The sequence below is a fragment of the Chrysemys picta genome, chromosome 8 (assembly GCF_011386835.1).
Source record: "Chrysemys picta bellii isolate R12L10 chromosome 8, ASM1138683v2, whole genome shotgun sequence".
NCBI classification, from domain to species: Eukaryota; Metazoa; Chordata; order Testudines; family Emydidae; genus Chrysemys; species Chrysemys picta.
Genome location: NC_088798.1, coordinates 24,761,233 through 24,775,164, shown reverse-complemented (window position 1 = coordinate 24,775,164; position 13,932 = coordinate 24,761,233). Strand labels below are relative to the sequence as shown.

Sequence of the window (13,932 nt, the reverse complement as noted above, 5' to 3'; positions counted from 1 at the left end):
CTGAGGTGGGAGCTGCTGCTCTTGCGGCCAGTGCCTGGCTTGGAGTGTGAGCCTGAGCTCTGGAGGAAGCATCTGAAGAAGTGAGGTTCTTACCCACGAAAGCTTATGCTCCCAATACTTCTGTTAGTCTTAAAGGTGCCACAGAATATTTCAAAGTTACAAACAATCTCCATTCCCAAGGTTTCTATAACTCTGAGGTTCTACTGTATTCAGTTTAGTGTGAGCATTTTTTTAAAACTAGCAGGAAGTGGATTTTCTTAGAAAAAAGGAAACTTTACTTTTCAGAGTGATAGAGATATAGGAAAAATAATTATGGAAATATGTAATATCATAATGCAGGATTTTGTCTTAGAAATTTACAGACAACACAATAAAACTCACTGTAAAGAAAAATAAATGACTACAGCTATCTGCACTGGTTTATGAAACCCATCTTGGAATCTAATCTCTTTTGGGGTACTGGGGGTATTAAACCTTAAAGGGTGAAATTAATCCCAGTTAATAGCAGCAAAGTTTCCCAGTCACTTAAGAATTAGTCCTTCAGGAGTTTGTCCTTTTGAAGGAAGAAAAGCCAGAGATGTGGAATGATAACGTTGGTAGATCAATTGGCAGTGTACTGAGGCTGTAGCTGCAGAGAAAAATTGCAGCAGCATTTGGGCCAGCTCCAGGCAATTTTTGAAGAAAGGATTCAAGCAAGGAAATAAAATAATATTGGTATGAGATGAATAAAAATAAAATGTTTACACTTAACATACAGAGACGTGCTATCCACAGCACCATCCGTTTCTAGGCAACATTGAAAAGGGCGGGAATGCCCAAGGATACCTGTTGTAGTTTGAGAGGATTTTCAGTCATTACCAACAACCTTCTTTGTAGCTGTTCCCCATGTATGGCGTCGTGCAGGTATTGCCTTGACTCCTTAGAGATGAGAAAGGGCTTATTGGGATTTTTTGGTAGTTGCCTTTTCTATGAGAATGCAAGGTCATTCAGTCCACGGAAACTGACATACACTTGAAAACTGACACTGTCAGGCTAGTAACATACTGATACTGACAGATTTATGTCACAGATTAGAAAGCAGAGGCTTTTTTAAATTAATGCTATTATTGTAGTTTAGAATATAAAACGTGGACCTTGAGCAGGAATATTGCAATTCTAGTTATAAAATAGAATGGACAAAGTAATTTGAATGACTTATTTAGTACTTTAATGTACTATATTCAAAATTTTATTAAGGTTGCAAAATCAAGCACTCAAAAGTTAGGAAATCCCAGAATTAAGGTTGTCTTTGCAACCTTAATTTGCCCCCTGTGTGTATGCATCATGATACAGTTTTTAGTGACATGAACACATACTGTATTTTTCCACTGGACTGCCAGCTCATTCAGTGCACAGGATGGACGTTGCTCACTTAATGAATAGCTATTCAAACATTTGTTTTTTTCCTGATTGTTCAAAGCGTGGCTTCTTGCCTCATTTACATTATTTAAACCCTGGTCAGAATACACAATTGTTTATTTTTTCATGGGCTTTTCTTTGCTGCTCATCACTGTAGTATCTGAGTGCTTCACAAACATGAATTATTCTTCAGAACAGCCCTGTGAGCTGGTGGGGGCAGAACTACATATTTTTTCCTTAGCCTTGTTCTTGGAAATGACTGAACTATTTCGGCTGAATTAAAAATAAATAAATAAGTAAAAATCAGCCATAGGCTAATACCCAGCATGGAAAATCTCAGTCCACATGGTTTTTTGGCAGAATTATAAGCAACTGAAATTAGAGTCTTATCATGGGAATTGTCAAGCAACCTTAACAATAAGTGGAACTACCAGCCTTGTCTGTAGTATAAGTTATATATGTATTGAACTTGGAAACACTACTGTGTAATAAACCTAAGCTAATATATGTTCTTCTTCAGGTGCTTGTTCATGTTGATTCCAGTCAGGTGTGTGCGCACGCAAGTGCACAGTAGCCGGAAGATTTTTCCCTAGCAGCAACCGTAGGGTCAGCCTGGGCGCCCTCTGGAGTCATGCCTTCATGGTGCCCAATATAGAGCCCTGCCGACCCGCCACCCCCGCAGTTCCTTCTTAACGCCAGTGACGGTAGCTGGAACTTCCCTTGTTGTACTCACCTTGTTTATTCAGATCGTGTAGTTTAGTATAGTCAGTTAGTTGTAATTTTCATTTATAGGGGTTTACCCCCTGTTTCCCCCCCTTATTTATTGCCTCTGGGGCATGCCACAATCCCCGGGCTTCAAGACCTTCAAGGACTGCGCGAAGCGCATGCCAACGGTGCAGACACACCATCAGACAGCGCCATCGGCACCGGCATGGGGGCCAACATCGACGCCTGTACCTGTGCCTTTCATGGTGCCAAGACCGGACCATTCCACCACTGTCCCCACCGGCTCAAGAGATCCCTCCAGCGAGGATGGAAGGGAGCAACCACCTCCCTTGGTGGCCTCCTCGTCATCTTCCCCAGATGAGGCGCTTGCAGGCACTGCCATTGCCCCAGCTCTGGAAGACTCCAGGATGTTGCAGCGGTTGCTGCGCTGGGTCGCACAGGGTCCAGGTATTAAGGCAGAGAAAGTTGTAGATAATGCAGACCCTGTGGTGGACATCCTGGCCCTTCAGGCCCTTCCCGTATCACCTTACCGCTAATCAAAACTATCACAGACATGACCAAGACCGTATGGCAGATCCCGGCCTCTCTGCCACCTACCGCCAAGTGCAATGAACAGTGGTACTTTGTACCCTCCAAGGGCTACGAACATCTGTACACTCACCCACAACCTGACTCTCTGTTGGTGGACGCTGCTAACCAGTGAGAGAGGCAGGGTTTCCAGGGCCCTTCCTCCAAGAATAGGGACACACAAAAAATTGACCTATTCAGGCAGAAGGTATAGTCCACAGTGGGACTGCAACTCCACATTTCCAACCAACAGGCCATCATCAGCAGGTATGCCTACAATACCTGCTCGGCGATGGCTAAGTTTACAGAGTTACTTCCCTCAGACTTCCGGGCTGAATTCTCGGCTTTGGTCGAGGAGGGGAGATTGATCTCTAGGACTTCCCTGCAAGCAGTACTTGATGGGGCAGACACTGCCACTAGAGTCATGGCCCCAGGTGTAGCCATGAGAAGGGGCTCGTGGCTCCAGGTCTCCCCTTTGAAGTCCAACAGACCATACAGACTGTTGGCTTTCAAGGGTGAGACTCTGTTTTAGAAAAGACAGACAAAAGGCTAAACAGCCTGAAGGACTCCAGAGCCACCCTCAAGTCCCTGGGCCTCTACACACCTTCCACTCGGCTGAGACACTTCCAGCTGCAGCCTACTTAGAGATTCAGTCAGCAGAACCGCCAAGATGGCTCCAGAAGGCGGAACAGAAGCGGCAGGTGAAGGCCGTGTCAACCTTCTGGCCAGAGCTCGGGACAACCGAAGCCGTCTTCGGGACCCAAGCCTGCCTTTCGAAGGCATGGTCGAGGATGGTGTACCACACCTGGAAATTGGATCCACCCTGCTTTACCTTCTCGTCCCAACTATCCCCTTTCCACCATGTATGGTCCCTTATTATCTTAGACCGATGGGTGCTCCGCATGGTAGAGAGGGGATACTCCATCCAATTCTGTGCCCTTCCACCCCACTTCCCCGTCCCTCTTCAGGGACCCTTCTCACAAGCCACTCCTTATCCAGGAGGTGCAGTCGCTCCTATTTTAGGGGCAGTGGAGAAAGTTCTTCAGGAGCACAGGAGCGAGGACTTTTATTGCTGGTATTTCCTAATACCGAAAGCCAAAGGCGGCCTCAGGTCCATCCTGGACCTGCGGGAACTCTACAAGTTTATAAAGAAACTCAAGTTCCGCATGGTCTCTCTGGCCTCCATCATTCCTTCCTTGGATCCAGCAGACTGGTATGCCGCCTTTGACTTGAAGGACCCACACCCCCAATCACTGTGCACTCTGCCAGGGCGCAGGCTTTGTCAACAACGTTCCTGGCGCAGGTCCCCACTCAAGAGATCTGCAGGGCAGTGACGTGGTCCTACATCCACACTTTCACCACGCACTATGCGATTACCCAGCAGGCCAGAGACGATGTGGCCTTTGGATGAGCAGTGCTCCAATCAGTGGACGACTCCTACCCCTCTGTCCGAGTAGCTGGCAAGAAGGAACTGAGGGGGTGGCAGGTCGCCACGAAGGCGTAACTCCAGGGGGTGCCCAGGCCGACCCTATGATTGCTGCTAGGGAAAAATCTTGCAGCTGCTGTGCATGTGCGTGCACACACACCTGATTGGAATGGACACGAATGACACATCTCGAAGAACAACAGTTACGAGAAGGTGAGTAACGGTTTTTTATCCTAATGTACAGCTTACCTTAAAAGGTTGCTAATGCAGCTGTCTAGTGATACCATGTTTTGCTTCCATGTAGAGGATCTCAAGTTCAGGCATTTCAGATCATTGAGTTTGAAGAATTGCAGAATCATCATGCTCATCCCAGAGCTAGAAAGGACTGTCTTGTATCATTTTGCAGCACCTCTTCTGGCCAGTTTAGGACTGACACTGATAGGTTCCAGAGGAAAGCATGTCCATCTGTTGTTGGCCAGAAGGACAATCGCAATGGGAAGCCTTGAGGGAGTGGGAACAAAGCAGAAAATAGAATGATCATCAGCAGTCTAAGTGGTCTTTCCTAGGATCTGTTAATTTATAAATACCAGAGAGACAAGATGGGTGAGATAATATCTTTTATTGTGCCAACTTCTGTCAGAGAGAGAGACCAGCTTTCAAGGTTACACAGAGCTCATCTGCAGGTGGTAATGATTTTGGAAGAAATAATGCTTTTTATTGTCCTTTGAATGCAGTACATTGGTTGAGATGAAACAATATATATTTTTAACATAAATTCTTTCTTTCTCTACCTTTTTGTTCAATATGTTTCACAGTGTGACAACTGCGGAACGGAACCCATTCAGGGCATTCGGTGGCACTGCCAGGATTGCCCACAAGAAATGTCCTTGGATTTCTGTGATTCTTGTTCTGACTGGTGAGCAGCAAGCATTGATGCTTCTTATTTGCAATTATTTGAATATCCCTTTAAGGCTTAAATCCCACATATGCGAAGAATTTACTCAGTGTTTATCTGTTCCATGATGCCTCTGGAAAGTTAGCTGTAACTAGATTATAACTGTAATGTGTATTTCTAATAGGTTTTTTTGTGTGTGTTTTCTGGTAGGGTGTGAAAGTCAATCATTCTTTCAGTGCAATGGAGAGAGTAATTAATATTTGGACCATTAAGTATGAGTCAGGGAAAGTATGTTATCTGAAATCCTCAACTGTGAAGTAATGGTGTGTGATATAGAATTTGACATGCATCTGTCAATTAAAAAAAAATAAAAAGAAAATATATTCATTGTTTCTGAAGTGAATATATTCTGAAAAATAAGTTCACTTGCCAAATTGTGTTTTCTTTCCTTTGCAGTCTACATGAAACAGAGATTCACAAGGAAGATCACCAGTTACAGCCTATTTACAGAGCAGAGACATTCTTAGATAGAGACTACTGCATGTCCCAAGGCACCAGTTACAATTATCTTGACCCAAACTACTTTCCAGCAAATAGATGACATGGGAAGCAGACTTACAACCTTGGGCTTACTATCCTCTTTGAAAAGTAACAATGGCATCATTGTTAATTCCGTGCACACTTTGGAAAGACTCTGCTTTCCCTGAAATGTCACTCACAGCATGACAGCTTTCTGGGTGTACTCGTCAAACTACAGCTCTGAACTGTCACGGTTCTTGATCACTGAACAGCAGCTGAACATTCCTAGTGTGCAGAAGGTTTCACTGGGAGATTTTCCTTTTACCACCTTAGTCATTTTTAGGTGGTGAATCTAAAACAACAAAAAAGAAAGGAAAAAAAATACAGAAGGGTGAGCCAGAAATGAGAGCACGCATTTAAAGATACAATAAATTCCAAAGGCTTTGAAGAACTTGGTTATGAGATCCAGAGAAGATGAAGTATTTATATAAAAACAGTTTAGTAGCTTGCAGTTTTGTTGTGAAATAGTTTTCAGCACAGAAACTGACTTCTTTAGGCAAGGTTTTAACCAATGACAGTGTTTGCTTCTAGGATATACTCTAAAAAATACTCACTGTTCCAGTGATGGTTGGTTACAGGTCTTTATTAAATTGGAGCTGCTTAATCACATTGACTTCTAATTTTTTTTTTTTTTTTTTTACCACAATGAACTCTATTACCAACAGTGAAGCACTACAGGGAGCAACTGTTGCATTGCTTCCTTAACCAGCTCATGGTTTGTGAATGTTATAAAATTGTCACTCAGATATATTTTTTAAATGTAATGTTATATAAGATGATCATGTGATGTGTACAAAATATGGTGAAAAGTGCCAGTGGTAGTAACTGTGTAAAGTCTCTAATACTCAACATTAACTCCTTTAAAATAAAGTACACAGCCTTCTGCCTCTGTATTTGGAGTTGTTAGTGCAACTCATCAAAGAAAACTGCCTAATATAAATCATATATATGGTAATAATTTTCCTCTTTTGTAGTCTGCACAAGATCCATGAAAGATTGTATTTTTATTACTATTTAAACAAGTGATTAAATTTAGCCTGAGCAGTGAGCAAAGGTTCACATGCATTCTTTTATACTGCTGGATTTTGTTGTGCATCATTTAAAACATTTTGTATGTTTCTTCTTATCTGTGTATACAGTATGTTCTTAAATAATGTTCAATTGTCAGGAGAACTGTGAGAAATAAACTATGTGGATACACTCTGTTTATATATAGAATGCTTACTGTGATTTCCTTTCTGGGTAGAAATTAACTTTTTAACCAACATTAACAATAGAAAATAGTACATTTTAGCAGGTCACATGAATACGTAAAAGGCCCATATCTGCATTGGCTCAGCACTTGGCACTGCTGTTGACTTCAGTGGGAACTGAACGGACACTGCACCTAACAGAATGTGCTCAGCCTCTTGCAGGATAAGAGCCTTAGTTTTCTCATATCCTGTTCACAAATTGGGTTGTTTTTTTTTTCAGACTGAAGAAGAAAGGAATGTTAGCAACTTCGGTAGGCTGTGTTAATCTCAAAAAGTGCTGATGTCTGCAAAGCTTTGTAATTACTGTGATATTTTTGAACTAATTTTTTTATTGAACTGTATAGCTTGTGATTCAGAAACATGCATTATTTTAAACTGTATTAGTTTTCCACTTACTTAAACAAAAACTTGAATTTTCAGAGTGATTAGAATGTAAAAGAAACACATTAGCTTAAAACCATGGCAATAAGAAAGGTAATTGGCTGATTGCATTTGATAGTAACTTTAGCTGTAGCCAGATCACAGTGTTAAATTTCACAATTTCATGTAGGTGTAATTACTATTTGTTTCTAAGGAAAATAAGCATATAATATATTGAGTAGATAATATAGTACAATTACTAAAAACATTGAATGATGTAATACATCATCTGTAAGCATATCTCATATACTTTGAGAAATTAATAAACCTAAAGATATATAATACAACAAATATACCAGATGTACTTCACTTTTCTCTTTAATGAAAGACAAAAGTTATTGTGTGATAGAATCTATAATATCATGGGAACATAAAATATTATGTTCTCCCACTCAGTTACACTCTGTTATGGAAGCTGTTTTGGTGAAGAGTGATTACCAAAGAGAGAAATCTGTTGTGGTCATATTTTTGATGGGCTTTTAAAATGTTCTTAGAGGGAAATAACCATAATACATAAGTGGGGAAAAAATTACGAACGTGCACAGGGGAAAGGTTAATACAGTTTGAAGGGGAGGGGCGGAATGGGGGGTTGGGGAGAGAGGGAATTCAGACCTGAAATCCCTTAGTTAAAATCTCTTGATTAAAGCCCTGTTTCTAATTTGAATGAATATTTGTGTGTATAGATGTGCGCTCACACACACACACACACACACACAATTATCTCTCTCTCTCACACAGTATATAGGTGTATGGAGATATGTGTAAGAGTGGTGGATATCAAATATATAATATACTCACACAAAAACAGTGCTGCTTATTGAGATAGGGGAAATCGTGTATGTGTGTGTGTGTGTATGATACTTGCAAACTGATTCATGTAATGTTTGCATTCATTCTAGATTGGCATCTCAGCAGCTATACCTGATGGACTAGGACGGTGATTTTCAACCTTTTTTTTCATTTGCAGACCCCTACAAAATTTCAAATAGAGGTGCAGGACCCCTTTGGAAGTTCAACCTGTGATCCAGAGACCCCTGCAATAGAAGTCTTAGACTAAAAACTGACTAAACAGAATTCAACTGTAAATGTTTCAGGGCACAGCATGTGACACAGTGTGAGAAAGGGCACTAAACTGTGGGCTTCTATTATAACCACAACACTTTTGGGTTTTACCTGAAAGTGGGGATATTCACATACTTTTGATTGATCAGAAAAACAGAATGCCTTTTCTGAGCTCTGAAATTTTATTTTCATAGTCACCATTCGCGGACCCCTTAGACTGAGGCCTGGTCTACACTAGGGGGGAGGATCGACCTAAGATACGCAACTTCAGCTCCGAGAATAGTTGTAACTGAAGTCGACGTATCTTAGGTCGACTTATCTTGCGTCCTCACAGTGCGGAGTCGATTGCTGCCACTCCCCCGTCGACTCTGCTTCCGCCTCTAAGTACAGGAGTCAACGGCAAAGCGATCAGGGATCGATTTATCACATCTACACTACACGCGATAAATAGATCCCTGATAGATCAATCACTACCCACCGATCTGTGTAGACGTACTAATCGTCTGCAGATGTCCAGCGGGTCCGCAGATCGCAGGCTGAAAACCATTGGATTAGGAAATGTGATATAAGAAAGAGGGGTGGAATTAAGGGTAAAATTTGACACACGACGTTTAAAATATGGAATTGAGTGTTGACTAATATTGTAAATAACTTTTTGAATTAGAAACTGATCAGTTTCGACAGCACGAAAAATCAAAGTTTCACATTTCACTCATTTTAATTGTCATTCTAATGAGAAATAACTCAAGGATAATTTACAACCACATGATCATTCTAAAATCCTCTAATTACTGGAAAAATAGCATAAGAGTACAGCCAGTAGTGCCACCAGGTTCAGATCTAGGCTAAAATGATGTTTCTCCTCAGGCCAGAGGAGTCTGGCTGCATTCTTAAGGTAAATTGATTATTTTCAAGAAGTGGTTTGCTAGACATGATGTATCATGTACCCTTCCAGTTGGTTCACGGCAATGTTCTGGAGTTGGCATAGCACCTCAATTGGTGTCCGAGGGAAAGGTTAACTTGTAAAGGAACCCAAGGAAGCAAGAACATCCACAATTCAAGGAGAAGAGCAGGTCTAAAATTGCCCTTTAGTGAATAACTGAAGCTATTGCTTACGGGGCAGATGTCAAGGAAGTAGAAGAAAAGCGCAAAAAAAATTAAAAACTCTGCCCTGATTTGGGGGGAAGGGAGGTGAGTTTAGAGTGCTTTATTTGCTTTATATTTACCAATTATCCATATTTTATGGAGCTTTAGGCAAGATCAAACCCACGTGTACTGCAGCATAAATTACGACTCTTAGCATTTGTCCATACTTTTTATTTGTATTATGTCTTCATTACAAGAAAGATAACTTTAAAAATACAAATCTGCCCCATAAATGCTCAGTGAAAGTACAGTTGTTGACAGAAAGATCAATCATGCAAACTTAAACTGTGGACTGGTGCAACAGCACGGTAAGAGGATGCAATTACTTCACAAGAATGTCAAATAAGGTTTGTTTGTTTTTTGGCTACCAGTGTACCAAAAACCAACATTTTGGCTGAGTATGGTTTTGCATATTTTTGTGCAGATATTTTGGAAAGGTGGATTGTTAAAGATACAAGCAACAGGAATCAAACAATCCCTGCCTTTTTTTTTTTTTTTCCTTTTTGACTGTCATTTTCAAAGTTTGGCAGTGCCACTAGAAGACAACAGATGAGGATCCAAAACTGAAATTTACACTTGGAATACTTAGAGAGTATGATTTAATGATATCTGCTAATCTTTATACATAATGGCTGTTGAACAACTTCACATGCTAATTTTTAACAGTGAAATATGCTACTATTATTAGTCTGGAGAACAATTTGTTTGCACTTTTAATTGTACCAACATTATTCAGTTCATGTTTTCAGCAAAGAGCAAAGGTATCCCTGCCCAATTAGAAAATTGTTACAATATACAGCAAACTCTAGCAGCACAACAAAGATTTCACAGCAGTTTTGTCTGTGCGATGGCAACAGATGGACAGACCTCTACAGTGTTTGTTAATTTTTTCATGTTCATTTCATTTTTGCAGTGCATTGACAGTGTTTTGAAGAAGTGTTTAAAAGTCTATTCAACTTCCACAGCTCCACAAATTAGCATAACTAATTCCAGGAATGTTCCATTATAAAGCACAATGGCAGAGAACAGATTTCAACCACTATAAATCGGGAACAAGCTAAGTGTTAGCACAAAAATGAACAGTGTTAATTAATGAAAGAAAAAAAAACCTCATTGCAATGAGACAGAGCGATCCTGAAAGTCTTTGCTATATGGCAATTGAAGGAACTGACTGCTGATTGTGCAATACATATGATTATATTCAAATGCATGATACTATAAATATAAACTGGAGCTGCTGTTCACCATACTGCTGTTAACCTGTGAAGTGCAAACAATTTGATAAACAACATACAGTACTAGTGTGGTTTTAGTGTGGAGACCATTTTGTATTTAGCATACTGTATGATTATAAATAAAAGATTTATTTTAAAATAACATTTAATACCACATGCACAAATTCCAGATATCTCTCAAGACAGCAGATATTGCTTTGAACAGCAAGTGCACATGAGATGAAACTTTGTATGTAAACCATTACTGTACTTCTGCTGAAAGAGACAATGCTTCCTCTTCCTTTTTCAGAAAGCAGTCGACTGATGTGCAGACTTGAAGAAAAACCTCTTCTGGCGTTCCTTCTGCATTTATCTATTAAAACAAAACATTCATTAAATAGAAATGATGTGAACACACCAGCCTATGCTGATTAAGTTGTAACAATTTAAATTACCCATGTAGTCTCAATAATTGATCCAAAGGACTCAGAGCAGTACTAATTCTGGGTTATTGGATTTGGGATTGGATTTATAAACATTCTCCTTAAGAAACCCTACTGTAGTGTCTGCAGCTTCTGTAAATGCTGAACTGGAAAACAGCATATTCATTTTGTATGCTTCCACTAGATTACATGTGGAGGTTTCGTAGGTTGCGCAAGTGTACATTGATCTTTCTGTAGAGTCCTTTGAAGTTTAAAATATCATAATATACCATTTGATATATGGAAACGACTAAAATTTTGGGGATTCCTATTTTAACACTATTTTATATTAAACATAAACTCAATAAAATAGCCCCGTTTAATACTGGTATAAACAAATAAGTCACTTAGCTCTGACTTGTTTACTGTTCTTGTCATTTGAAGTGTCACTGCATATAATCCCACCGCTCCCAACCTAGCTTGTCAATTTTGAGTTTTTTGTATTTCAAGCTTTGAGAATTTGTTCCAGTTTTGTCATGACCTCTGGGCAGTGCATGTTCTGCAGTGGGCACTGCTTTTGTTCTGGTCCATTGCTCACTTTCTTCAAAACAGATAAGTCCGAGTTTTTCTCGTTAGCTTGAGTTCTTCACAGATTCTGCTTTGACCAAATGTTCTCCTGGCTGTTAGACTCACTTTGGAGAACCAAGAAAGACTAAAACTGCAGTGGAATAATTACCAGTGTTTTGGCTGTGGGGAACAGAGTTTACAGCCAGTAATTGTTCTGTGTATTAGATGGGAAATGTGTAGATTAATACAGCTTATTTCTTTTCATTATTAATCGATTTTCTTTGTTTGTATTTAGTGTCAGATGCTTTTTTTTATTCTGTATTTCGTCTTTGCCTATTAAAACCATTCATACACCTCTCTAAATTTTTATATTTTGTATTCCAGAAATATCTGCAAACTGGATCTGTAATACAATCGATCATGTTTATTATCATGATAAATAATGGCTTTAGCTATGCAGTGAAACAGAATTTGAGGTCTGAACTAAAGTTTCAATCTCTAATTCAATTGTTTTTTCCAAAGTATGAAACTCTACACTGTATGCACATAAAATACATATTTTAGAGCAGCAGAATTTCAGTGCAAGAAAAATTCCTTGTGGAAATTTTTTTATTTCTCAAATTCTTAAAATATAACAGCTGCCCATTCAGGGCTCTAGGTCCCTATCCCCTAATTTTAAAATCACTAAATAAACAAAGGCCTGTCCACAACTAGAGCCACTTCAGCACATTCTCTCCTCAGCCACCTTAGAGAAGAGGGGAAAAGGGGTTTTGTTTTGCAATGTGCCCAAAGTAGGGTGACCAGATGTCCTGATTTTATGGGGTCTTTTTCTTATATAGGCTCCTATTACCCCACACCCCCTGTCCTGATTTTTCACACTTCGTGTCTGGTCACCCTAGCCCAAAGGTTAACAACTCTGAATTCTGGTGGATCCGATAGGGGAGGTCCGGGGGGTAAGTTCTAAAAATCAAGGATACCCTGCAGCCTATGTCTCTTACTCTCCCTCCTACCTATTGAAACATTGCTGTAGTACCCCATGAGCCAGTGTATGGGCCAGTGGAACTATTGTCCACAACTACACGCTGGGTTCTCTTAGGAGTATAAGAACAGATACACTCGGGAAAGGATCCATCCACCCCTCCTTGTGGTCACAAACAAACCACTAAATCTCATGGTCAATTGTATGGATGCCTGCAGACAAAAAATCAGCATGAGCACATTAGAGTAGTAGAACACCAGAGTTACGGACTTACTGGTCAACTGGACACCTTGTTTAGCCAGAAATAATCAATCAGGCACCAGCAGAGACAAAAAAAAAAAAAAAACCCCAGCAAATACTGTACTGCCTTGGGGCTTTAGCCCTGGAGCTCAGGGCTTCAACTGTGGGGGTGTAGGGGTTGGGCTACAGCTGCAGGGTGGAGGGGTCAGGGCTCTGGGTTGGGAGGGAGGGGGAGCTCAGAGCTTCTGACCCTCAGGAGCACTGGGGCTCAGGGTTTTAGACATGGGGTGAGCGCTGGGACTTCAGCCCTGCAGCTCTGTTCCCGGCTTCTGCCCCACAGGGGCCATTGGGACTCAGGGCTTTGCTACAGGGGGGAGTGCTGGTTTCAGCCCCAGCACTCCCCTCGTGGGCTAAAGCCCTGAGCCCTGGTGTGCCCCCACCCCTGGTGGAAACTGGAAGGGGGGGTGGCGCTGTGGGGAGCCCCGGCACCCCTTGTGGGGCAGAAGCTGGGAATGGAGCTGTGGGGCTGAAGCCCCGACCAGAGCTCCCCCCAGGTCTAAAGCCCTGAGCCCTGGTGCTCCTGCGGGGCAGAAGCCCAGAACGCTGGCGCCCCGAGGGGCAGAAGTCCCTCACCCATCCCCCGTGGCTGCAGTCCCAACCCCCCAGTGGCTGAAGTCCATAATGTCTTGTTCAGAGTTAGGGAACATTTCAGATTTATGAACCTCCATTCCCGAGATGTCCATAACTCTGAGATTCTACTGTATCTTCATCCATTGCTGGGAGGAGGTTAGCAAATGCGACCAGTGTAGTTGCCTTGCTACCGCCTTCTGGGGGTATGTTTACATTGCAATAAAAGACCCACCGCTGGCCCAGGTCAGTTGACTTGGGTTTGCAGGACTTGGCCATGGGGCTAAAATTTGTAATGCAGATGTTTGGGCTTGGGCTGTAGCCTGGGCTCTGAAAGCCCACGAGGGGGATGGATCTCAGAGCCCAGGCGCCAGCTTGAGCCCAAAAATCAGCACTGCAGCCTGAACCCCA

The 13,932-nt window shown here is 41.4% G+C and overlaps 2 protein-coding genes across 14 annotated transcripts in view; one reads left to right on the top strand and one right to left on the bottom strand.

Annotated features, from left to right (window-relative positions):
- ZZZ3 (zinc finger ZZ-type containing 3) overlaps nt 1-6,806 on the top strand; it is a 98,147-nt gene extending 91,341 nt beyond the window's left edge. For all 12 annotated transcript variants that reach the window (XM_065555424.1, XM_065555420.1, XM_065555412.1 and 9 more), the window contains 2 exons: nt 4,933-5,033; nt 5,469-6,806. In XM_065555424.1, coding sequence (XP_065411496.1) covers nt 4,933-5,033; nt 5,469-5,613 — 246 coding nt within the window. In that variant the 3' untranslated portion in view covers nt 5,614-6,806. The remainder of the gene's footprint in view (nt 1-4,932; nt 5,034-5,468) is intronic.
- Nucleotides 6,807-9,627: 2,821 nt separating this feature from the next.
- The window catches only part of AK5 (adenylate kinase 5), a 160,029-nt gene continuing 155,724 nt past the window's right edge, over nt 9,628-13,932 (bottom strand). For both annotated transcript variants that reach the window (XM_008171282.4, XM_008171283.4), the window contains one exon: nt 9,628-11,059. In XM_008171282.4, coding sequence (XP_008169504.2) covers nt 10,949-11,059 — 111 coding nt within the window. In that variant the 3' untranslated portion in view covers nt 9,628-10,948. The remainder of the gene's footprint in view (nt 11,060-13,932) is intronic.